General features: G+C 38.8%; 2 protein-coding genes across 7 annotated transcripts; one reads left to right on the top strand and one right to left on the bottom strand.

Annotated features, from left to right (window-relative positions):
• Positions 1 to 634: 634 nt before the first annotated feature.
• On the bottom strand, positions 635 to 20,172 carry hnrnpk (heterogeneous nuclear ribonucleoprotein K). Of its 5 annotated transcripts, none has more exons than XM_067413062.1 (18): positions 20,082 to 20,172; positions 19,005 to 19,114; positions 10,892 to 10,989; positions 10,756 to 10,812; positions 10,129 to 10,172; positions 9,274 to 9,346; positions 7,843 to 7,956; positions 7,628 to 7,756; positions 7,221 to 7,540; positions 7,037 to 7,129; positions 6,655 to 6,711; positions 6,476 to 6,518; positions 5,106 to 5,118; positions 4,407 to 4,448; positions 3,386 to 3,421; positions 1,880 to 1,941; positions 1,636 to 1,805; positions 635 to 1,547 (listed from the first exon to the last, which is right to left on the bottom strand). In XM_067413062.1, the coding sequence occupies exons 2-18, from the start codon at positions 19,060 to 19,062 to the stop codon at positions 1,517 to 1,519; spliced, it is 1,440 nt and encodes a 479-aa protein (XP_067269163.1). In that variant the 5' UTR covers positions 19,063 to 19,114; positions 20,082 to 20,172; the 3' UTR covers positions 635 to 1,516. The 5 variants fall into 5 exon arrangements, with proteins under 5 accessions (XP_067269163.1, XP_067269164.1, XP_067269166.1 ...); XM_067413063.1 differs by having other exon boundaries at positions 20,086 to 20,126; XM_067413065.1 differs by lacking the exon at positions 4,407 to 4,448.
• Positions 20,173 to 20,286: 114 nt separating this feature from the next.
• Positions 20,287 to 25,587, top strand: rmi1 (RMI1, RecQ mediated genome instability 1, homolog (S. cerevisiae)). Of its 2 annotated transcripts, none has more exons than XM_067413061.1 (2): positions 20,287 to 20,536; positions 23,722 to 25,587. In XM_067413061.1, exon 2 carries the CDS (start codon positions 23,746 to 23,748, stop codon positions 25,369 to 25,371), a length of 1,626 nt encoding a protein of 541 aa, XP_067269162.1. In that variant the 5' UTR covers positions 20,287 to 20,536; positions 23,722 to 23,745; the 3' UTR covers positions 25,372 to 25,587. The 2 variants fall into 2 exon arrangements, with proteins under 2 accessions (XP_067269162.1, XP_067269161.1); XM_067413060.1 differs by having other exon boundaries at positions 20,287 to 20,531; positions 23,722 to 25,555.
• Positions 25,588 to 26,873: the final 1,286 nt, after the last annotated feature.

Genomic DNA, 26,873 nt, shown 5'->3' with positions numbered 1-26,873 from the left:
CGTGGATGGCCGGGAGTGTGTGTCACTTACCTGAGGAACACATGGCACCAGGATACACTATGGGAAGAAGGCAAGCCGGCAGAGGCAATGTGATGCTTTGGACAATGTTCTGCTGGGAAACATTGGGTTCTGCCATCCATGTGGATGTTACTTTGACACGTACCACCTACCTAAGCATTGTTGCAGACCATGTTCACCCTTTCATGGTAACGGTATTCCCTTGTTGCTGTGGAATTACAGCAGGATAATGCGCCCTGCCACAAAGCAAAAATTGCTAAGTCACATTGAGAAACTATGGGATTTGCTGAACAAACAAGTCCATGGAGGCCTCACTTCGCAACTTATAGCAGTTAAAGGATCTGCTGCTAACATCTTGGTGCCAGATACCACAGCACACCTTCAGGGGTCCAGTGGAGGCCATGCCTTAATGGGTCACGGCTGTTTTGGCAACAAATATTAGGAAGCTGGTCATAATGTTATGCCTGATCAGTGCATGCATATGCAAAGTAGGCCTTTACTTCATGTTGGTTTTTGTTTTCATTTTATTATTTGTGAATGCGTCACCGATTTTTATTTTATAGAAGGGATGGGACATTAACTGCATTGACACGGTTTAATAATCATACCACACTGATAAAAATGGTAATTCCTTTATTATTTCAGACAAATGACAAACTCTACAAATGTGCCTGGTTGAAGAACTTCAGAGAAAATTTGAGTAAAAAAATAAAGATAAGAAAAAATAAAACAAAGAGGGAGTGAATATTACCATCCTGCTCTGACACAAAGTCTAAAACTTCAAATCCACTGGTGTTTTCCTTTCTTCTGAAAAAGAAAAACGCCTACAATGATTGGGCCTTCGTTTAGGATGGCAGACCTACAAAAAATTCCAGAGGTAGAGTAATTTTTTTTTAAAACTAGATTTTAAAAACCCAGCAACAGACAGAAGAAAAGACATACAAAAAAAGTACTGCAAGCCTTCAGTACCTGGTGAAAATATCTGTATTTCTGAGGAAAAACATCACACGAATGAAACAGTGTAAAGGATATATTCATATGTCCATATTATCATTGGATATTTACACTTTATTCTTTATCAAATGCAGTTTTAGAACATGGGGGTGAATGTGTACATTCAGGATCAAGCTTTTGGAATAGTGGAACATTTTCCCAACTCATAAAACCTTCACTCCAAAAGGGGAAACAACAACAACGACGACGACGTCGTCCTGTTGAAAAGCAGCTATCTGCTCATCCAAGATTTCTGTGAAGCGATAGTTGGCCCGTATAAAAATTATATTTATAAAAACCACAAAAGAAAGGGAAATAAAAAATAAAAAAACAGAACAATCCCACAAAATCCACAATCAAGGACAACCAGAAGGCTCGGGCTCGTATGATTCTATGAGGGATTCCTATAAAGGTGACAGACAAGGACGCGTCATGTGTCAGGCCATCACGCGGTGACGAGGACTTGAGCTGCAGATGGATGGATATCCTGAGAAAGAGGGGCTGGTTAGTTCTGGCGTCCCAAGAGGTGTAGAGCGCTGATGAACAGAGAGAGAAAGAGAGAGGATCAGTCAGAAACATAATGCTTTAGTCCACTGTGAGGCGTTCACTCAATCTGTCACAAACCTGTTCTGTAACAGGTACTGAGCGTTCTGGATCTGGTCTTGGGTCCCTGTGATGGTGATGATGCGGTCCTCAGAACCCTGTAGGGGCTCGTCGATTTTGATTGATGCTCCGGACTCGTGACGAATCTGCTTGATCCTCTGACCCCCTTTACCGATGATCGATCCGGCCAGCTGGAAACACAGCGGGACGAGTTAAACACCCGTTTCATGTGTAAATCTCATCACATCATGGGTGATTTACTCACATCTTTAGGAATAGTCACTTGTGTGGTGATCACAGGCCCTTCACTGTAACTACTCCTTCCACCTGAGCATAAAAACAGAGTCAAATGTATCACAATGGAAGATTAATGAATATGAGTCTATGTGAATATATGGCCTCTTTATCCCAGGTCACACCAAGCCGACAGCTGGCCAGTGTTGGGTCATTTTTAAATGTTGGTCTGCGTAGTTTTTTCTCTGTGTTCTGCTCCGTTTGCGGTTTTTCATCTGATTCTGCATGTTAAATTGCCGATTGGCTGTTCGGCTTAACGAATAAGTACACAAGAAAAAAATCTTGGGAACACACTACACACACACGTGTCATTTAATCTCATTTGAAAAGTGGATTATTTTATTAACATGGCTTTGTGGAATCAAGATGTCGAAGCGACACCGGTCCATCCGTAATGAGCGAGACTCGAGTACTGCTTGCGTCGTATATCCAGTTCTAGCTCTTAAAGGTTCCCTTTTTCAAATACAGACTACTTCCACACAGGGCTTGACATGTTTTTGCTCACCTGCCACGGTGGCTAGTGATAATTTCCTAATAATTTCATATTAGGCTACTGTCACTACTGAGGCACAGATCCATTATACTGTTACACATGCATTTTCTGTCTCAACAGTTTACATTTTACATAAATACTCACCAAGCATTTTGCATTTTTGTTTGTATTTGTTTAAGTGCAATAAGCAGTGAAAAATAACTCAATTTAGTCCTGAGAGTCCGTCTGTGAGAATGAGTAAAATTATGAGCAATATGTGCAATTCCAGGCCGAAATTCAAGCTCTGTAACATTAACAATATTCCTCCTGAGCAAATGAAACGAGTGAGTGAGGGGAGGGGGTTTGTATGTCAATCGCTGTCGTCTCTTTTGCAGCAGATCTTCGTTTCTGCATAGAACGGAGGAAATCCTGCTGCTATTTTGAATGTTTAGAACATTTTATAAACTCTTCATGAGTTCCCCGCTGGTAAAAATAACGCCATATGTAAACGCATATGGCATCGCGTTTAATCCAGCACACAGCATTGTTTTGAATGTTTGCTAAGCAAGCTCCAACGTAATATAAGCCGACCAATCAGGTTGTGATCGCCTCCCTGTGCCTTTGGCTCGGTAACTTTAGGGTTGCTGTTATTAACAGTTAAAAATGCCAGTGTGAACACTAAGTGGACCAGGACTATATGTTTTGTTTCTGTTTTTTGGTCCGGACCAAACGAACCAAACTACATGTGTGAACGCACTCTTAGTTTAATGCCTTTTCACAAGACTACAATTGAAAAGTGTATATTACATATAAAATTCTATTCTTTCTATAAAAAAAAGTCCTCTCACATCCGCAGAATGTACGTGCTAGTTGTCTGTGCAGCGTGTTTAGTCTTTTTTGCCTCGCCATGAAGCAACACCAATCTGCTTTCATCAGTGCTAGTTCTTTGCCGTCGGTTTGGTGTGTGTGTGTCCCCATCTAATAATAACAGGATGCCATACTCACCAGACTGATAGGAGGAATCCCAAGATGAATTACTGTCTGATTTGAGAAACAAAAAGAAAAAGTAAGTAATCTTTACTGCACAGCATTGGCCCACACAACCCAGCACATATCCTTCAGCAGCCCACTGCAAGAATTTTAATGGTCCAGCCTATGTGTTGCATCGGTTAAATGACGACTTCGAAATGGAGATTGTTAACAATCTTTGTTGAATAAACTGGCAATGAACAGACAAAGCAAATGGGTTGCCGAGCCCAGCTCTGGTTCCAGAATCAAATCGGGTGCTCTAGCCTTAATGCACATATATCAGACTTTTGTTCTGTCCATTGCTATGGTCACCATGTCAATCATTGCAAATTTGAGAATTCATTATGAATTTCCAGAACGTACGTGACCGTTAATCAATGAAGCTGTCTAAACTGCACAACAAATCTTTAAAATCTGTGTCTACACTGTTAAAATGAGAGGACTCGAGAGCTCGAAGAACTCGGCACTGAACAAACACACTGATGGTTTAGTGGTGAGTGGATTCTGACTAACTGACAAACACCTCTGATTGGCTATTGTGTTCCAAAAATTTGGCTACATCGCTCAACACTGCAAAAGCATGTTGTAAACAAACATTGGACACTTTAGCCCAAACACAAATACCCACTGGTGCGTTTCTCCTATTATTACAGGTTCAACTGAGGGTGCTCTTGCTTTGATTTTAGGGAACCTGGCCTGACCAAGCCTCAAAAGACTCTGGCAAATAACAATTGGACTTTATAAACTAAAGTCTTTGTGAATCAACTAATGCAAAGATTGGTGGTGTTTCGCATCTACTAAGCACTGTATGTTGAAAACGGAGATCAGGCTTGAGTGAAGCCTATTCTGGTAAAATAATGTGTAAAACTAAAATAAGCTAAAGGTTCTCTGCTCCCACACATGGGAAGACTAGCACTAGGTAGTCACTACTGGATTTTCTTCGTTTAGCTAGATTTTTAGTCTTTGATGTCAGGCGTTGCTGAAGATTTATCCTTACTTGTAGATGAAGAAACATCTGCATTTGTCCTTTTCAGCGACCCTGTTGATAACCATTTATCCATGTTTAAATATGTTGTAGCCTACAGTAACTATGCAGCAAAATTATGGGAGATCAATTGGTGGTTTATTCTTAAACAGCAAGCCCAAATAGGGAATACACAGTAACGGTTTAATATATTTCATTATATATTATTTAATTAGACATTTTTACTTATATTAACAAAATTATTTTTATAAATAGTAAATGGCAGTCCCACTACAATTTGGAAAACCACCGCTCTACAGTGAAGATATGTAAATTGGGCCACTCAAATTATTTACTTTAATTCCCTCAGTAAATATTTATTTATTTTTTTGGTGAGAGGAAAAGGAAAAGCACTGAAATATAATTTCCTCTTTCATTTCTTTTTTTTTTTTTCATTATATCCCCTTATTTAAAAAACAAAAATCTATTTTAAACAAACCCACTCCTAAACGCGCACAGAACAAATACAATTGTGGTAAGTTGCTTCACACAGTCCAATAATCATAGTAATCGGCAGTCCTCGGCCAGAATAAGCTGAATAAGACTTTGGTGAGACTAAAAGGTGACAAAGGTTGAAACAAATTTTCCACCAAAAAAAAGGGAAAAAAAGCTACATTATTACCCACAATCTTTTGAATACAGACAGGCAAAAGTATTTAAAGAAAAACTTACCATATCCATCATTCTGTAAAGCAAGAGAGAACAGAAGGGTAAGAATCAAAAACCAGGCAAGGCAACTCACAGAAAACAAGGTGTCCCTCTCTCTATTTCCAAGGCACCTAGCGACTCAAACATCATCAGTTACCAGCTAACATAGTTGAGCTGCTGTCTTTCAGATGCTATTGTTAAGGAAACTTTTCCATAAATTCAGCATATTGTGACATAAGAGTGGAATGGGGGGTGGCGCTGTGACTAAAGCTGTGTTTCCACCACAGGAACTTTCCCCAGGAACTAGGAACTTTGGGGTGGTACTCTGTGTGTTTCGACCGCAGGAATCGGGGTCTAAATGAAGTTCCGGGTAAATATTTACCCCTCCAAACGGCCCTGCTTGCGAGGTGGTACTTTTTCAAAATTCAGGAACTTTCAAGGACGGGACTTGGGCACTGAATATGCTGATTGGTTTAGCTCACGCAGCATTTTATTTCAACTGGCATTTTTAAGTCTTTTGCGAGGTTCGTTCTGCGTTCAGTAAACATTAGTCTTGCTCTATGTCTGATGGTGTGTGTTCATCTCAGCCATCTCACTCACGGTAAATGTCCGTAATAGCTGATAATAACATACATTGTTATTTTAAATCAGTTTTTCTGAGAGGCAAGCTTTTTATTTCGTAAGTATTTATGAATATAACGTTGGAATAATGACAGACATAGCCTGGCTACGCCCTCTCATCTTGACAGCTTATATTGTCCAAATATATATATATATATATATATATATATAGAACGGTATTATAGATGCTATATATATATATATATATATATATATATATATATAGCATCTATAATACCGTATTAGTCCTGGTGGCCGTTAAGAGTTGCTATGGCTACAGTTAACATTCCAGCTGATGGAGAGGACAGCATCGACATTTTTGATGCGGCAGACAAACTGCATGTCACAAAATGATTGCGATTAAAAGTCAGCAGCACATGTAAACACCAGATCGGTTTAGATAACGTCTCATGTAAACAGTCCACTACATGTTTCAATCTGAATGATTTTAAATGGAATGACAAAAAAGTGTATGTAAACGCGGCTAGTGTCGCGCAAAAATGATTACTGTCCGTCACTGACTAGGAGGAGCAGTCCTACATCACTGGACTAATTTGCCTAATCTTCATGGGAATTTAGACTGCAGTTAAAACGCAGAGAGCAGCAGTTCTGGGTGAAAGAAGTTCCTATGAAAAACGTTTCTGGTACAAATTGTTCCTGGGTAATTTCGGTGGAAACGGGGCTTAAGTCGCATGACCTGTGGTTTTTAAAAATGTAGTTTGAGTCATTTCTTGTAACTTAACTAAATAAAATTGCAAAGATTGAATACTGACCATGCTGCCTCCATAACGATCATTGCGCCCTCGTCTTTCCCCACTGGAGAAAAAGAAAAATAGACAAATAAGGTATATGATTAACTGCTAATGAGCTCCTACACAAAAAGGAAAAAAAGGAAGCATTACATCCGATAACGAGAAAACGTGAACAGCACTGATACAACTGAAGAACTTACTGCCGCCTTTCTTCCATGTGGCCACGCTGGGAACTGTAGGAGGAGTACTGATCATCGCTGTAAAGTCAGAAACAAAGCATCCATAAACTTATCCAACAACGATAAACCAAAATTATAATTCTTGGCAAAACCCCAAAATTCTAAAGTTTTTTTTAGACCCCATTTATTTTAAGGCTGGAATACACTACACAACTATAAATTAACAGTTATTGAAAACTGGGCACCATACACAAAACTGAGGATTACACACTAACAGACTAAAATTGAAAATTGTTCTGAACATAAACTTGTGTAGAAACATGCGCCTCAATGCATGTATTCTAAAAACAGCTCAAAATATCAAAGATGTGCGATATCCTCTGACAGTCTGTGCCCAACATACACTACGCGATTTTCTGTGACGTCTGTCAACGCCGACTGCCCAAAACCTGCAGACTGGCTCTGACTTTCAGCAACTATCGTTGACCTGTCCATACTGCAAATAAGGGGAAAATCAAGGCAAAAGGCATGTAGTGTATTCCAGTCTTAACATTTCATTGCAGATAAATATATAGACAAAGACTCACCCTCTCCTGTGATGTGGGGGTCCCATGGGCATGTTTCGTGGGGGACGACCCCCTCCTCTCCCCCCTCTTTGGGGTGGAGGGGGGCCCCTGCGTGGGCTCATGTCATCATAGTCTCTCCTATTCTGCATGTGGTGGCCACCACGACCTCCACTGGGGGGCATTCGATCAAAGCCGCCACCTCCGCTGCCACGTCCCCGCGAAGAGAAGCCTCCCATAGGCCGACGGCCCCGCTCTTCATAGGCCGTACTGAAGCCGCCATAGTCATAGGTCTCATCGTAAAAGTTAGGGTCGTACTGCTGAGCTCGACCTTTAATGGGAGCCTGGAGACAGAGAGCAAGAGAAATATGAGAATTTACTGAGAAACATGTCTAATAACGCTGTGACAAACAGCACTGTCATAATCTGACCTCCACAATGAGCTCTAGCATGGTCCTAATGCACTGCACCACCCGGTCTGCTTTTCCCCCGACTAGCACCACACGGTCAGTGGACTGAGGACAGCACTCCTGAAAGAGCTTGATGGTGGTCTGGGTGCTCTAGAACAGAAGTTTTTTTTTTTTTGATCAGCACTACAGAATTTATGTTTTACAGTTCAAACTCTCATCTCATCTGAGTGTCTTACTTCACGAAGTTCCTTAATCTTGGCACCCTTCACGCCAATGATGCTTCCAGCTAGACTTTGATGGATGAGCAGCCTCAGTTCACAGTCAAAGTCCACCCCCTTATGATGTTGATACTGCTCCAACCAATCAGAGAAGAGAATCAGATGTGCCATTCAAATATACAGTAACAGCTTCAGCAAATGTGCAACGTCTCATCCAAGTGTGGGTGATATAAATGACAATATTGGGTGTAAATCGAATGGTTCATGATATGATATGACATCGATTCTCATTTGCAGATACCTAAAAATTCTGCAATACGATTCAGCGATATATTGATCGAGATATATATGATGTGCCTATTTTACACAACCAGTTACATTTTTATTAACCAAAATGTGTAACATGAACATTTATCTGAAAATTGCACATCCTGTACCTCCAATTGAGACATCCAACAAAAAAAATAAAAAATCCAACCATAATAGGGATGGGTATCGAGAACCAGTGCCATTTTATAACAGGATCTAAACCAGCAATTCAATAAGAAATGCGTTCCACTTATCGGTTCCTGTGTGCACATTTTAGTGATTTTAAACAATTCAAGCGCAAGACTTGCATGCTGTATTCTGTGCTCTGCACACAGAAAAGGTGGTTTTAATGTGTGTGTTTTTTTTAATTTGAGCGCAAAGACGACTCACGTGTGGTTTTCTGTGCTGCAGACACACACATGCTCTCTCACACACACTTCTCGCGATAAACTTCCTTCCTTAAAAAATTAAGCTCTCTTCCTTGTATTTTTGCACAGCACACTTGATGTTCTAGACAGGACAACATTTTTAACTATGCTTGTAATGTATAGCCTATATTTTATTAATAAAGTGTAGTGATAGTTGAGATTTGATTATACAGTTTCTGTACCTGCATACCTGAAAACATTTAGTTCAATCGTATTTATTTGTGCAACTGATAATTTTTTTCTTAAATAATGGCTAGTTGTTTTAGCTCTAGTATTTATAAACCATAGGCAAAAGTTCCTTGTGTAATTGTTTTTAACCTGTTGATTGTTGTGCATGTTTTTTTTATTTTAGCTACAATGAAATGTTTTACAATTAAGACTTAGAATAAATGTCAATGAAATTGAAGTTTTTTTTTTTTTTTTATCTTATTGGAATCAAAAAGAATCTGAATCGTTAAACTTCAAATGATACCCAACCCTAGACCTTAATGTGTAAAATCTTGTGCAAATCCTCATCAGAAACCAACCAAAATAAGTTAACCAGTTGTAAAAAAATATACATTAACTTAGAAAAATAAATATCAAAAAAATCAACTACAAAAAGCTGTTAAATTTTGTTGTGATGGCTGCTAGTACATCACAGTCTGGGGAACATGCAGGGCTCAAAAATAAATGTTCATCACCCACCCAAACACACCCACACAAACCTCACCTCCTCTAGAGTAGGTATGATCTTCAGCAAGATCTCCGCAACCGTGGGAATATCGGCACTGATGCTTAGGATTCTGTCAAAGTAATGAATTGCATTCCACGAGAAGAGAGAAGAGAGCGGATATTAGACACACAAACAGCCTGAAGAAAACACTCAGTGCTTTTGTTAGCGCATTTTTAAGTGAGGAGAGGGAACAGACCCCAAAGAGTCATGGAGTCATGCACCACTTTGTCAAAGGAGAGTGGAGAACACAAGAAAGAAAAACAAACTGAAGCTCCTCCCCGTTGCTGAAATGTCAAGATACAGGGAAGGTCAGATATGAAATGGATAGAGGGGTGACAGTGCGGAGAGAGAGAATGGCAAAGATGAACATGAATGAAGCAGGTTCCAGATCCATTAGAGAAGAGAGAGAAATAGCAGACACGGGGGGATGGGGTGGGGGCAGTGGAGCAAGGTTCAACAGTAAAACAATATAGAGGACAAAAGGGAGAAAATATATTTGCGCTGCCCCTTCACCATAAATAACTAAATTCAGCCTTGTATTAGCAAGAAACCTTTAAAATGAAAACTGTGGAGGAAGAATTTCCCAAAGGTACAAAAAAAGCTAGTTCAGAGATTGTTTCTGACGTCGGAGAGGGAGACAGGGTGGGAAAGGGCTTCCTTACATGACAGAAAAGGCATTTGAACATAGCACAACAGCATTTTAAATTCATATTGATCGTCATGGCAGCATTATACTCATGTTTCATGGCAGAAAGGGAGCAGTTTGTACATTAAGGATGTTAAAACAGTTCTGATATTGGCAGTAACAGAGCTGATATGACTTGGAGGTTGGAGTATCTGAGTGGCACGTACCGCTCGGGCCCACTGCTGTCTGGGACTGACACAGTGGCATTGTACTGCAGGGGGCGGGGCCAAGTACCCAGAGCAATCAAGCACACGGATGTCAATCAAGTAAGCCGCCCAATAGGAAGGGCGCGATTATGGGTGTGGCCAACCAGGGAGTCAGGAGGTCAGGCGGCAACGCAGGTGGGCGGTACGAGTCGATCCGGAATATGGGAATTGGCCAAAAATGAACAGAAAAATAAAAACAAAAACAAAAAAACAAGGAAAAGGGGAGAGGGAGTGGAAGAGGAATACATTTTTTAATTGGAAACACTTTCAGTGTGACTTTCAATTCTCATAATGTTGGAGGAGAATGGAGAACAGGAGAGGAACAGATTATGAGAATATGTACAAGGCCAAACACTATTTTAGCCAGTATTAAAGATTCAAATGCTCTTCAATTTACTATAGAGTAGAATGTGGGGTATTTATTACACAGCACTGGATTTGCAACACAAACTGCCTTCTGCTGGTTCTGTTTGTTTTTATACATATTACCATTAGCATATTCTAACCCAGTTCTACAGACATCTGAGCTCCATATACCACAGTTTGTGTGCATGGAAAGAGTGCAAACTAAACAAAAAGAGTACTCACATCAGTGCGCAGAGCTTTAATATTCTTCCCACCCTTTCCTATCACTGCTCCGGCATTCTGCAGAGAAGAGCCAATTAGCATTGAGGCACAGCGGGAGAAACCAAACTCAGAAGTGATGGGAAACTTAAGGACTTACTTTGCTCTGTAGCAGAATTCTGAGCTCCACCATGTCATCAGAATTTCGTGATCGCTTATGGGGCTTCTCCTCATCAGTATCCTCTGCAGAACGCTTTCCTGAAATGGCATTTGCGGCAAGAACATTCATCACAAATGTTGGAACTAGCGACAGATCTTTTCTTCTGTATTTTGTGATATACATTCTTTTCCCAACCCTGTTCCTTAAGGAACACCAAAAGTGCACATTTTGGATGTCTATCTTATCTGACCCATATATTTATGGTCTTGGAGTCTATAATAATGAGCGGATGAGTTGAATTAGGCGTGTTTGCGTAGGAAGAGTTGAAATTGAAAGAGTTGCGTAGGAAGAGTTGAAAAATTATAGTGTTGGTGTGCCTCCAGGAACAGGGCTGGGAAACATTATCGAAAAAGATACGCACAGTATCGGATTGGTGCACAGTAGGGATGCACCAATCCGATACTCAGGATCAGCTCCGATCCACAATTATTTGCCAGATCGGGTATCGGTCAGACAGGGCCGATCAAAAATCCGATACGGTGCGTATAATATTCTGTATTATTGTTAAGCCCCAGTGGCCCACAAAAGGCACAAAAACATATAAAGCATCATCAACACTTCGTGCACTATAAGTGTTCTAAAGCCATTCCATAGTTTAATGCGAGTACAGATGAATATTTAAGTCATTTAATTCAGTTCACATCAATGCTTCTCTCCGCTGCAGCTCAGTCACTCTCTATTCAGCTTTCAAATTGTGTGTCGTGTTCGGTTACGGCAGTCAAAACGATGAAACCCTCACAGCCTGCTGTGACTGTTGCTTCAAGCGCATCATCCTGCGCATACGCACTTTCTGCCACTCTATATTATAATACTTTAGCGCTGAGAGATTATTAATAGCCTATGATTTATAATATGTTGCTGCCTCATTAAAAAGATGTGCTTTACATTCAAAATACATTTAATTTCTTAGTATATAGGCCCTATTTCTATTTCAAGCAACATGATTATCCATATATCACTTTTTTGAAAAATATTCAAATTAGGGATGTCACCATTAACGCATGCAATTCATTTAAAGCTGCAGTCCGTAACTTTTTGCACTCTAGTGGTTAATAAACAGAACTGCATGCGTCTTGCGGAAGAACACTGCAGCCGGAGCTACTTCTCTCTGTTTATGTCTATGGCGGATCACGCAGGGACTGAAATAGTCCCAATATAAATACTTATTATAAGTGTACCAAAATTATTCAGGGTAAGACAAAAACACGGTTTGGAAAATGGATTCATGTTGTACTCTCTCATTGTATAATTTTTGTAAACCTTGAACACAAAAAAAGTTACGGACAGCAGCTTTAAAGTCCTTAAAGGTGCCCTAGAATGAAGAATTGAATTAACCTTGCCATGGTGAAATAATAAGAGAGTTCAGTACATGGACATTACATACAGTGAGTCTCAAACATCATTGCCTCCTACTTCTGATGTAAATCTCGTGAATCCAAAAGTCCACGGAAAAAAAAGTGCTTCTCAACATAAACCCAACCGTGACGCAAGCGCTGAGGATCTACCCTTCCCACAGAAAAAAAAAATGTCAACAGTCATGGTTGATGTTTATAATCCGATACCACAACAATTTAATTCAAGATCGTTCGTTTGTTCGGCCCATTTCAAGCAAGCTTCGCTTAGCGTCTTAAACTGAAGAAAGTGGCGATTACAACTGTATTCCTGCAAGCAGTAAGTAGTGATTTATCCATTTATTGACTGTTTAAACAATTTCTGATTCAATTGAAGTTTCTTAGAGAGACCGCATTGTCTAGATGACACAAGATGCTAGTACAGTAACAATAGGAAACTCCAAGGACCAAACAAAACGAAATAGTGTGTCTAATGACAAAGGTTAATATTTTTTATTACAAAATACAACCGTAGATAAGTTGCTTACAGATCGTTCACACAATCCTTCTAGCAAACGTCACCTTTTCCACCATATAAGTTAAAACGATAGTCATTTGACAAGGCTATTCATTTTGTAAAAATATAAGTTATATATTTATATTTTTGAGAACTGAAGTATGGTATTTCCTAGGGCTGTAACGATATGCGATATGAAATCGAAATCGCAATATGCAGGTCCACGAACCTATATCGCGATGTGTGAAGGCAGAATCGCGACACACCCCTTCCAACTCCCAGAATTATCCTTGCTGTCCAGGACCAACTTTTAAGTCAGCAGTATGGCAACATTTCGCCGGTGGAGAACAAGGATGGTAATCGTGTAGTTGACAAGACCCACACAATTTGCCGTAAGTGTTTTGAGAAGCTTCCCCAACCGGCCGGCAACACAACCAACATGCAGACGCCGGAGACACACTGCAAGCGTGGAAAATGTCATTTATTAATATGCATTCGTGTCAAAATGACATATAAACATCTTTTCCTATTCTATTTTGCCTGGAAACGCTTTCAACACGCAAGCGTGTCGAGTTAAAAATAGGCATATCTTCTTTTTGAAGCATGCATGCATTTTCCGTGCGTGTCACGCAGGCATTATGCAAACTCTAACCGGTTAACATGAGAGCTCGAGCCCCGTTATGCATTACCGAGCCGGGCGCATTTCTCTCAAAATGTGCTACCAAAACTTCTGGAGAAAACAAAGGCTAAGGTGTTGGAAGGGTTGAGTACTGCTACTGCTGAATCCATCACAATCACCACCGATAGCAACCCCGCCCAAACACGCACTAGATAGCCAGAGAGAGTAAGCCTCAGTGCGAAAAAACATTAACCATTTTTCTTTGTAAATGTAAGATTGATTGAAGAAGAATTTTCAAAATGCTCGAATCATCTCCACTATGGACTTTAGTTCTGTTCGTTTTTTAACAGTATTTTATTACAAAGAAAACAGAAGTGTTATAGCTTTGGTTATATAGTTTAATTTACTTAGGTATTTTGTTAATAATTTGCATAGTTAATATTGTTATTTGGTGTTCAGTTTATACAGGTTTTTCAAATGTTATTTAATAAATTAATTTTTTTTCCCTAAAAAATTTTTTGTAATAATATTCCCTCTGGTAGAAGGAAATATCCATTCTAACTCTAACTCAATTCTGCCTCTGTTTGTGATCAGGCCATTTTAAGCCGTTAAACTCTGGGAAAGTTTCCAGTGATCCCATAATCAAATTCATTCACAGTCCAAAACAGCCCTACTGTAAAGAAGGCCAGGCTGATTACACCACACACAGAGAGAAGAGACTCGCATTGAGTTTTAAGGGTGCGTTCACACTTGTCATGTTTGGTTTTATTAAAACGAACCCTGGTGCGATTGCTCGGTTAGTGCGGTTCATTTGAACATATGTGAACGCTGCCATCCGAACCCTGGTGCGCACCAAACAAGCGGACCGAGACCGCTAAAAAGATGGGTCTCGGTCCGCTTCCAAACGAACTCTGGTGCGGTTCGATTGATATATGAACGCAACACGGACCAAAGACATGTAAACGGACCAAAAACCGGACGTAATGTCACAAGATGCGACGCATAATGCAGCTGATTTGAGGACGCGGAAAGATCGGTGAATCCAAAATGAGTAACTTTAACGTTAGAGGGCAAACGTGGAGCAACGAGGAAGTGCCTAATCAATATTTGGTCAGACGAGCATGTTTCGAAAATGCTAGAAAAAACACACAAAAAGCATACCTGGCTCTTCTCATCAGAAGACCTGTGTTGCCCATTATTAGCAGGTACAGACGACAGAACGGCCGTCTCTTTTGCATAAGAGTCGCCCGTCTCACAACGTTTCTGCACAACGGAGGAAATCCTGCTGCTGTTTTGAATGTTTTGAACATTTTATGAGCTCTTCATGAGTTCTCTGGTAAAAAAATAATGCCATATGTGTTACACGCATAAAATGATCGCGTTTAATCCAGCACACAGCGTTGTTTTGAATGTTGTGAACATTTCATGAGCTCTTCATGAGTTCTCGGGTAAAAAATAATGCCATATGTACACGCATAAAATGCCCGCGCGTGTAATCCGCACACAGCAGTGTTTTGAATGTTCGGTAAACAAGCTCCTATGTCATATAAGCCGACCAATCAGGTTGTGACCGTCTCCCTGTGCCTTTGGTTCGGTAACTTTAGGTTCGCTGTTAAAAATGCCCGTGTGAACGCTAAGCAGACCAGGACTATTATGTTTGTTTTTGTTTTTTGGTCCGGACCAAACGAACCGAACTACAAGTGTGAACGCACCCTAAGTGAATTATTCATTCCAGTGTGTGCTTTGCTTTAAAACATGAGATTCTGCAGTTGTTTCTGAAGAGCATACATTTTGTGATCTACAGGAGACGTACAGTAAGCACGCGAGAGTCTTATATTGATGCACAAACAACAGACTGTATGTGCACTCTAGATCACTGATCGCACGCTGCATTCATGTACAGACACATTTCAATACATTCCCATAAACACTCACACACTCAGGAAGGATAGTGTTTGATTTGTCATATGTATGTTGTTGTGATTAGTAATCTTAGGCTTATGCAGTCAAAGCGGTTGATTTAGGAGGTTTTTGGCAGCTCCGTGTGGTTCTGATTGGTATTGCAGCTTGACTCATCTAAAATGAAAACAAGCTCTTTGTTGCAGCTCTGAAGACATACTATTAGTGTTGTCACGATACCAAAATTATGACTTCGATACGATATCAGACTAAAATATCGATATATCGATACTAAATCGATACCACAGTAAAAAAATAAATAAATAAATAAGATAAGATGCTTAATATGACAACAGAACTTATTATTCATTGTTATTTTTTACTAAAAATTCATGTGGCCAGCATGTTCCTTAGGGTTGGGCATCGTTTTGATTTGAACAATTATTGATCAATTGATCAATTACTATTAAAATTCTCTCACAAATTTTTGCTATCTCAATGTATTTTTTACAATGGGGTAACTGTGTTGCAATAGCTTATACACACAGCACAAGAAAGCTTGATTTCGAATGGTAAATTGAATTTAAAAAGACGAGTAAACAGTAATAAAATAAGAACAAATAAACAGATTACAAACAATAGCACAAATAAATGCAATAGAATAGAAGATACAAATTAAATAGACTGCTTTATGTTTTCAGGTAAGTCTAACATTCAGATAAGAAACTGAATTAAAAAAATGCATAATAATTACATTTAAAACAACATTGGATAATGTTCTTTGTAAAAAAAATTCAATAGCGTACAGATGAAACTGTTAAAGTTACACAAGTTGATCAGTCAAGAGCATAGACCGTAAAAAAATAAGAGAGCAGATTGATCGTTTGTCTTTTTGTAGTTTGAATAGCAAATGACTGCGGTCCCTTTAAGACTAACGGACGCATGGATCCTAAACACTGTTCCTGTTACTCGTTCTTCCTAAACTGTTTGCGACTGTGTTTACGTTAATACTCTTCCAGATGTGCACTGATAATTCTTTGAGTGTATTTGACCAATAATAAGCTGGAAAAGGAAGCAAATGTTTGCACTTGTATCATGTCAGAGGCGGCTTTATTACGGTAGGCTATGTGTGTGTGCGCTTCAGATGTGGAGCACGAAATCTGCGGGGATTAGTAGAATTAATTTATGTGCAATCCCACGCGAAATTCAGACCGATCACTCACTAACACTAACACACTGTCATGAGGAAAAAGTCCAGCAGAACGCGCGTTCGCCGTGCTCAGAGGTTAACCGGGCTGAGTGAGAATATGCCGGTGTGTGTGTCAACTCGCTGACGGTCAGAGAGGAGAGCGCAGCTGATATCGATACTGTAAAAACTGAGAATCGTATCGTTTCAGATATTCCAGTATCGATATATATCGAAATATCGATATTTTTGACAACACAACATACTATACACTAAACTGATATAGGAATACTACCTTTTGGAGTCTCCAATGATCCTTGAAGCTTGCAGAAAATACAGTTTTGAGAATCACCCTTCAATCTTACCATTAATTAGATAAATGGTGTATGCTTAATTTCATGTTAAATTTGAGATTAATCGTGATTAAATCCCACAACAAAAGTGCAATTAATCGATTGGCAGCCCTAATTAAAATGTGAAAATTAAATGCATCAGGCTTTATAGGAAGCCTTGGATAAAACAACTCTATCCCGAATCATATAGAGTGAACTTCTATCACTTTGCAATAGAAAGCATCTTGACCAACTGTGTTACAGTATGGTATGAGAGCTGCTCTATTGCAGAGTGCAAGGCACTGCAGCGGGTGGTGAAAACTGCCCAACGCATCACAGGCACTCCACTACCTGCCATCGAGCACATCCAGAAGAAACACTGTCTGCAATGAGCTCACAGCATCCTTAGACTCCTCTCACCCAACCTACAGACTGTTTACTCTCCTGCCCTCCTGCACATGTTTCAGGTGCCTTCGGACCAGGACCAGCAAACTAAGGAACAGTTTTTTTCCAAAAGCTCTCTCTTTACATAACTCTAACCCTCGTTGACCCAACTCCCCTCATACATGGCTAACTCTCCTCTGCCCCTTTACATCTGCCTTTACTTCATTTGCACTACTGGAATGCTCATTTGCACTACAGACTTTTTAATACAGCAACATCGGTTTACTTATGCATCTTGCACTACTCCACCTTAACTTGAATATGCTCATTTGCACTATCATCCATTGCTACACTGCTCATCTTAATCTAACTTATTGTATACATTGATTCTATCATCATATAATACATATTCACCAGTAAATTCTGTTTATAGTAATAGTTATTTGTATATTATATTTATATAGTACATATTAACCTGTATATTCTTTTTATAGCAATAACCATCTCTATTTAAATCAGTACATAACCATTGATCTGCACTTATTCAACTACTGTAAATACTGCACTTTCTACTATTGCAATTCTGATTAGACCTTAACTGCATTTCGTTGCCTTGTACCTGTACTTGTGTAATGACAATAAAGTTGATTAATTTTTTAATCATTTTAAATAATAAAATGCTAAATTTTATCTTCATGATAAAAAACAAGTCAAGTCAAAAGACAGCAATAAAATCCAGATTAATGCTTACAATTAGATACAAAAAATATTCAGTCAAAAGATTTTTGTTAATTAATAGTCACAAAAAAAGGCATTTTGACAGCATTGTGCATTTGATCGTTTAAGCGCAGTAAGAAGCTCATTTTGGTACTTGCAAATTAAGCTGTTTGTGAATTTTAGAGCCCTATAAAATTGAAAAGCAAAAGTTTTTAATGATTTAATAAAATACATTTTTTTATTAATTGAATGAATAGAAAAAAAAATTATTGTAAATAAATCAATTTTTATCTTCAGAAATTCTGTGTTGTATATTTTAGTTTTTCTGGTAATCAAATGAAAGTATAAAACATTAATCTATTTTTAATTAAATGAAATGTAAATAAACCCTTTATTTTTTGGGCAAACAAAGGGCAGCACAACAGTTTTACTGATAAAAATAAAACAAGGAAGAAAAATTGTATGATTATTCATTTGAAAATAAAGATAATTATTATAATGTTATTAGTAGTATTACAATTATGATTATAATGTACAATACAATAGTAATATGTTTTAGTCACAAATTAAACCAAACGTTTATTTTAACGGGTTGCTGTGAAGATCTTGAGTTTCTTTCTGTGTTCTTGATATATGTGTGTGTGTGTGTGTGTGTGTGTGTGTGTGTGTGTGTGTGTGTGTGTGTGTAAAAAGAGGCGGGTGTGTGTCACTTGGCAGTTGGAGAGAGTGAGAAAGTACCCCTGACAACAAAACAATCGGCTCTGAACCGGTAAGACGCGAGACTGACCGGACATCATGTGGAATATCAGCCGATTCTGTGCATCTCTAACTCTAGTAAATTACATGTTATTTTGTTTAGTTGTCTATTCAAAATCATGATTTCTATTTTATTTTTTTTAAATATGAACAATGATCAGTGGTGGAAAAGGGAAACCAGGTAAAATAGTGCCTAGGTCAAAGTGAATGGTGAAAACAAGATGAAGACTAAAAATTTCTCAGTGGAAAAGGAATGCACAATAACAACATTCAATATATGAACAAGTTATCTTTTAAGTCACTGAATCTTACCATTACTCTCTTTGTTGCTGTAAGTGTCCTCTTCCTGGGGGTCGTTTTCTGGCTCCATTATCTATCTACAAAAAGCGGAGATAAACAGCTCTCTATTTCCTAACGGATGCCTAAGGGAAAATACAAATTGTGCATGAAATAAAATGCAACGACATAATAGGAAGCTAATCCCAAGATTGTTTGTAAATCACTAAACGGATCTCATCAGAATAAACAGATCTCTTTGTCTATAATGCATGATTAGTGCAAAACACATTATTTTAAGAGGAAAACAATTATATAATGTACTAATATAAATCGAAAACAGAACTGAAAGTAAATGTTCTGGCAGCTATTCTCCAGCAAAAAGATATATATAACGTTATATATATTAAAAACAATGCGCCTCAACATATCCAAAATGAGAAATAACCATAATTAATAGCATGTATATACTAATAATAATACTAATAAAAAAAAAAAAACTACGTTGACTTGGGTTGCGTCTCAAAATGTATTGGGCTGCCTAACTAGTCAGCATTGAGCGCACTAACGTTACAAGGGCACATGAACGCGCCTGCGATGCTCACAAACGAATCGCCAAATGATTCCTAAATATGTTGCCTAAACATGCAACTTCCAGTGCGTTGAGACACAGGATAACTGTTAAATGAATTGATAAGCCGCCATCTTCCTGTACGGAATCAGCTGCCCGACTGGCTAATTAACAAAAGATAGTTTCAGGGAGCTAACGAGCTAGCTAACTACAAAAAGTGCTTTTCCACTAGCAGTACGCGTGGTCACTACGTGTCGTAGTAAAAAAATAATAAAATAAATAATACAACGGCCACACTTCCTTTGACGAATGCCAAACGTTAGATTAAATAGTTGATTATGAAAGCGTTAGCTTCCTTAGCTAACAGAGAAGCAAGCTAACATCTAGCAAGACGAAAATCATGCAAATTGCGATAATAAGCCGTGTGCACGAAAACGTATACCGATAAGATAGAACTGTGAATCTGTTTAACACTTGAATATACTGGTTTATTGTGTAAAACCAATAAATAAGATGCTTTTTGTCTCAGGAAATGTACCTACCGACCTGTTCCTGTCTTACTCCCCCTTCGTAACAACAATGACGCACTAAAATCTATCTAACGCCGATGAAGTGCGGACCAATGAAAGCACCTCCCTCCACAAAAGAAACCCGCTCTGATTGGTCCGACCCCGCAGCATAATCGGCCATCCAGCAGCGTCACGGACAATCATTGGTCAAATGAAACGCCAATCTTTTTTTTGCCCGCTTTAATGAATAGCACGACTAGTTAGTCTTTCAGAAAGTACAGTTTTAATATGAGATAGATCTATCAGTGTAATGTTTGTTTGTACTCTACGAAATATCCAAACATAACAGTAAGGGAGTCGCGTAGTATAGACAAAGACTGGTATATGTTATGATCACAACACATTTGTTAGAGAATAGTGGCGCTCTGAAATGAGGGACCATGCAGCCTGCACAGGAATAAAGGTGGAATTACTCATTTTCTGGTGAGGTATCTGCTCTTAACTAATCATAAAATGGTGTGCACAGCATATTGTAGCGTTGTACAGTATAGAGTGAATTCAGGTTGATTGCGACACTATTTCTAGGTCATCTCAATGGCAAAGAGTGTAACTGTTACCAAACTCTCAATCACCCTGAAGAGTAGGCCTAGTATAGTAACGTTATAGTTGTAAATTATGTGCTTTGTATTTCGAAAAAGTATAAAAAATAAACTTATTTTCAGCACACACATTACCATTCAAAAGTTTGGAAGCATTATTATTATTTTTTTAATGTTTTTTTTTTTTTGGGGGGGGGGGGGGGGGGGGGGATAAGCTTTTTTTGCTCATCAAGCCTGCATTTATTTTATCAATAATACAGATAAAAACTGTAGTATTGTGAAATATTATTACAATTTAATATAATGGTTTTCTGTATTAATATACCTTAATTTATTTATTTGGTGCAAAGCTTAATTTTCATCAACCATTAAATCATTAGACTACTGTCACATGATTCTTCAGAAATCATTCTAATATCCTGATTCATTGTCAATGTTGGAAACAGTTGTGCTGCATAAAGGGATAGTTTCCACTAAAATGAAAATTGTCCCATAATTTACCTTCAACTAATGCCATCCTAGGTGTAAAAAAGCCGTAACTGGTGCAAAGTATGACGTTTTAAACTGCGAGAGGCACTGCACTTTCTGCATAAGTTGAATATGGAAGGCGGTCTGCCGGAAACTAAATATTGGACTTTATAATGTGTTATATATTATGGATATTTTTCTTACAAAAACGCATCGATTCATTCCAGAAGGCCTTTATTATCCACTGAAGCAGTGTGACATTATAAAGCTTGGATTAGCCAGAACATTTATAATTATGATTGTATTCATCATATACACCTTAGGATGCCTTGAGAGTGAGTAAATGATGGAGCAATTTTAAATTTTTGGGTGAACTAACCCTTTAATATATTGTTTTATAACATGTGATAGTTTTTTTCAGGATTCTTTGACTAATAGAAAGTTACAAAAGAACAGCATTTATTTAAAATGGAAATCTATTTTGTCACAATATACACTACCATTCAAACATTTGGTGTCAGTCTATTTTTCTTTCTTTCTTTTTTTTTTGGTAGATAATACTTTTATTCAGCAAGGATGTGTTAAATTGATATAAAGTGACGGTAGGGAGTTATATTGTTAGACAAGATTGCCGTTTTGAATAAATTCAGTTCTTTTTAACTTTTTATTCATTGATGAAAACTGAAAAAAAGTATCACAGGTTCCAAAAAAAAAAAAAAAAAAAACAATACTAAGCAGCACAACTGTTTCCAACATTGATAATAACTCCAGCAAATCAGCATAGAAGGATTTCTGAAGGATCATGTGGCACTAAAGACTGGAGTAATGCTGCAGATTTGATCACAGGAATAAATTATATTTTAAAGTATATTCAAGTACAAAACTATTATTTTAAATTGTAATAAAATTTCACAATATAACAGTTTTTTACTTGCCTAGAAATCTAGATGCACCCTAGCGGCAGCAAATCTAATTTGCAGCGAGTGTTGTCTAGCAACTCTCCATTGGATTGTGAGCTGTAAAAACCAAACTCTGGTAAGGTCAATTCCATGGTGTATAGAGTCGGTGGGCGGGGCTTAACATAATGATAGCAGAGTTGCGTGCTACTTGTAAACACAGAAGCTGGCGAACGGCGGCCTTTCGAATCGGCTTTGGCCGTGACTCTGAAAAACTTGGAGTTAAGCTTTTCTCTGAGAAAAGAACAAAGAACGGAGAATGACAAAACAAAGAATGAAGTCATTCTTAACAAGGGAAGATGTGTTCTGAGTTTTGCTGACTGGATATGGCGAGAGTTTAATCTGTCAACTAGCTCCGCTTTACGTTGCTCTGGTTGGTTGTAGCGTTATCCAATCGCGTGCAGAGTGAATTTGAAAGACAACCGTATATCCCGCCTCTCGGATAGAGCCCTGTCAGTGGTGAGTTTCCAGACTGGTCTGGCTTGTTTTCAGGCAATTTTTTTCTGTATTTTTTAAAATAAATGCAGGCTTGATTAGCATAAGATATATATTATTTAAAAAAAAAAACTTAAAAATAGCAATGTTTCCAAACTTTTGGTACTTTTGGTATCATTGTTTTTATCATACAATTACATTTTGGGCCCTATTTTAACGATCTGAAACGCAAGTGTCAAAGCGCGAAGCGCAAGTAACTTTGTGGGCGGGTCTCGGCACTGTTGCTGTTTTCCTGGCGGGATAAATGGCTCTTGCGCCCGGTACAAATCTAAAATGGGTTGGTCTGAAGTAGCTTCATTATTCATAGGTGTGGTTTGGGCGTAACGTGAATAAACCAATCAGAGCGTCATCCAACATTCCCTTTAAAAGCAGGTGCGCAAGTTCCATTATGGATTGCTATTATTATGGCGTATTTACCAGGCACACGCCAGGAGCGGTTCACAGTCAAGGAGACTGATGTTCTTGTAAGAGCAGTGAAAGACAGATGTCCTTATATACATATATGTCTTGCCCCTATTGGGCAAACAGGTCTGATCCTTAATTTCTACAATTAGCCTGAATAATTTGTAAGCTAGATTTATGCCTATTTTTTCACATCTTCGTGGCACACCACAATGATTTCCGTCATCTCATGTGTTAATATTTTTTTAGTGTAACAATTTATGATTTGCAAAAAAACTGTTGCATCTGTGTAGATTACATGAGCAAAGTGTATGCGCGTTGTGCACGCTATACATTATGGTCAAGCAAGCGCCCTTAAAATAGCATAATGAACAACACGCAACGCGCCACTGACTTTAGACTGGGTTTTTTCTGGTCAGTGGCGCAATTGTTTAATGGAACAGCAAAATAGCACCAGGGATTGTTTGCGCCGGAACACGGCTCCTTTTTTGCGCTGAACCGCCCAGGAAGCGCAAGTTCATTCACTAGTTTAGCGACGTGCTTCTGTGGAGGGAAAAGCACGCTTTGCGCGGGAGCAAAATAGGAATGACACATGCATCGGTGTACAAAGTCAATTGCGCTGAGTGCAAGATAGGGCCCTTTAAGTTTATTATTTAGTCATCATGGAAGCCTTACAATTAAAATGTTTTAATAAATGCATGCATTTCAATCTTTAATCTTTACTACACATTTGCTTCTTTCCGTGTGTAAAAGATAAAGCTCTAGGACGGTGAGAGGATGTCAGTGGGTGAAGTCCAGCAATGGCTGCGCTCTGAATGGCACGTCCAAGTTCCTCCTGCCTGGCTGGACGCTTGTGTGAACTGGATAAAGGAGGAGGCGGATAGAGAATCCGTGCCTCAGTCGCAGCTGAATCAGCGTGTCCTGGAGCAATGGTTGCTGACTGACCTACGAGATCTGGCCCACCCAGTTCTCCCTGAAAGGATTTCAGAGGCGCTGAAGACAGAACTGGACAATTGTTACTGCGTTCAGATGGACTCCCTACTTGACATCAGCCAGCCTGCCTACACTCAACTACAGAGTATTCGCGGCAAAGACTGCTCCAATGATCAAGTCTCTGCTGTTACGCAGGAAACGCAGAGGCCGTGGGAGGCCAAGCCCACGCGCGTGTTGATGTTGCAGCTCACGGACGGAGTGCAGAGTCTGGAGGGTATGGAGTACCGGCCCATCCCGGCTCTGAGTACCAACCTGCCTCCCGGCACTAAGCTACAGCTAATCGGGCCGATCGTCGTCCGTCTAGGGGTGTTGCTCTTGAAAGCTGAGAACGTGAAGGTGTTGGGTGGGGAGGTGGAACAGCTTTTGGAGATGTACTCTCAAGGCAGAGTGCTTTGTGGGACACTCGGTTTGCCCGAGGAGAACCCTCCACAAGGCGAGGAACCAGATGACCGGGAGCTTCTGGCCAGCGTGGAGGCAGTGGTAGATCATCAGGTAGCTGACAGTGGCTATGACAGCCTGACTTCAGAAGCTTCCTTCAGACCATCTCACCATCAATCGCAACCCCATCCTCAAGTGGCGCCCATTTCCGGGGAAGATGACTGGGATAATATGGATGAAATTCCAGATGATGACTTCAGAAGTATTCCAGACAATTTTGATGACGTTCCACAAAACGCTGCTGATGATATGATGGACTACGTTCCCGAGGACTTTGATGACATCCCGTTAGAGGAGCTGGACAGTGTGATGCGCCCGATAGATTCACACGCCTTGCCAAGTATTCGGGAACACTCTGGAATCAAGCAACCTGACTCAAAATTACCAACCCAGCCCAAAACGGAAGAACTTACCCCTCTAAATTTACGCTCCAGAACTCCTCTTAACAACACTCACCAAAGCAGAACCTTAAATGAAGCTCATGATACATTTGGTTCAAGTTCCTATACAAACACAGTCAAAACGTCTGGTTGCAAACGGGACGCACCTGCTCCCATGTACCTCTGCACACTACAGGCAGGCAGTTGGCCGCCCTCCAGTGTTCAGGTTTTACGACTACAAGCTTTCATTGTCACGCTGGTGGGAAAATTGCGCAGTAGTGGCGGAGCATGGAAACTGGGGGCCACCATATCAGATGGGTCTGGGTACTTGGACGTGGATCTGTCTGATGCCATGCTGACCACTCTCATTGGCTTCTCGGCAACAGAGGCCCGAGTCCTGCGGAAAGACCCGGCGAGATGCAGTGAGGTGGAAGGTGGGATACTGCATTGTCAAAGAGAGCTGGTGGATATGTGCTGTATGATGAGTGTGCAGATGGATCAGACAGGCAGAGGAGTCGTGTTGTGTGCCACTCCACTCTCTGACAGAGAATGCTCCGAACTACAGAGGAGAGTGAAAGTGAGGAGGAATTAACAGCTACTTATTCTCTTGACTCTCCTTTTAACCTAACCTTTAGGTGTTTGTGATTCAATGGTTTCAATGAGATTTGAGTGGAATAACTTGTTTTGGTTCGCTCAGTCTCAAGAAAACATCTGTTATTAAAAAAAAAAAAAACATCTGATCAATTTCAGAATGCAGTGTTTCTATTTTCGTTTTGTTCGAATTTTTTTTTTTTTTGTAATATTTTAATGTCTTCTATGATTTAGTCCATTTATAAAATAATAAAGAATTTAAACATCACTTGATTTATGTTTTTATACATTTTTAGAACTATTTTAATTTATTTTACATTTATGCATTTGGCAGACGCTTTTATCCAAAGCGACTTACATTGCAATCAAGGTACACATTTTAAATTTGTTTGTCAATTCTTGCTTTCCCTGGGAATCGAACCCATGACCTCGGCGTTGCTAGCGCCATGCTCTACTCATTGAGCTATAGCAAACTTTATATCTCACAATTATGACTTTATAACTCACAATTATGACTTTATAACTCACAATTATGACTTTATAACTCACAATTCTGACTTTATATCTCACAATTATGACTTTATAACTCACAATTCTGACTTTATAACTCACAATTATGACTTTATAACTCACAATTCTGACTTTATAACTCACAATTCTGACTTTATATCTCACAATTCTGACTATATCTCACAATTCTGACTATATCTCACAATTCTGACTTTATATCTCACAATTATGACTTTATATCTCACAATTATGACTTTATAACTCACAATTATGACTTTATAACTCACAATTATGACTTTATAACTCACAATTCTGACTTTATAACTCACAATTATGACTTTATAACTCACAATTCTGACTTTATAACTCACAATTATGACTTTATATCTCACAATTCTGACTTTATATCTCACAATTCTGACTTTATATCTCACAGTTCTGACTTTATAACTCACAATTATGACTTTATATCTCACAATTATGACTTTATAAATCACAATTATGACTTTATAACTCACAATTCTGACTTTATAACTCACAATTCTGACTTTATATCTCACAATTCTGATTTTATATCTCACAATTCTGACTTTATAACTCACAATTATGACTTTATATCTCACAATTATGACTTTATAAATCACAATTATGACTTTATAACTCACAATTATGACTATATCTCACAATTATGACTTTATAACTCACAATTATGACTTTATATCTCACAATTATGACTTTATATCTCACAATTATGACTATAACACAATTCTGACTTTATATCTCACAATTATGACTTTATATCTCACAATTATGACTTTATAACTCACAATTATGACTTTATAACTCACAATTCTGACTATATCTCACAATTATGACTATATCTCACAATTCTTACTTTATAACTCACAATTCTGACTTTATATCTCACAATTCTGACTTTATAACTCACAATTATGACTTAATATCTCACAATTCTGACTTTATAACTCACAA

This window comes from Pseudorasbora parva, chromosome 13 (genome assembly GCF_024679245.1).
Source record: "Pseudorasbora parva isolate DD20220531a chromosome 13, ASM2467924v1, whole genome shotgun sequence".
Taxonomy (NCBI): Eukaryota; Metazoa; Chordata; class Actinopteri; order Cypriniformes; family Gobionidae; genus Pseudorasbora; species Pseudorasbora parva.
The sequence above is the reverse complement of the archived record's forward strand: the minus strand, read 5'-3'. Positions and strand labels throughout refer to the sequence as shown.

Excerpts from the sequence above, each read along its gene's own strand:
- hnrnpk (XM_067413062.1), bottom strand. The coding sequence starts at position 19,062 with ATGGAGCCAGAAAACGACCCCCAGGAAGAGGACACTTACAGCAACAAA. Across the intron at positions 10,813-10,891 it reads GAATTCTGCTACAGAGCAAA|AATGCCGGAGCAGTGATAGG; the intron begins GTAAGTCCTTAA and ends TCTTCTCTGCAG. Across the intron at positions 7,541-7,627 it reads TGCTAGAGCTCATTGTGGAG|GCTCCCATTAAAGGTCGAGC; the intron begins GTCAGATTATGA and ends CTCTGTCTCCAG.
- rmi1 (XM_067413061.1), top strand. The coding sequence starts at position 23,746 with ATGTCAGTGGGTGAAGTCCAGCAATGGCTGCGCTCTGAATGGCACGTC.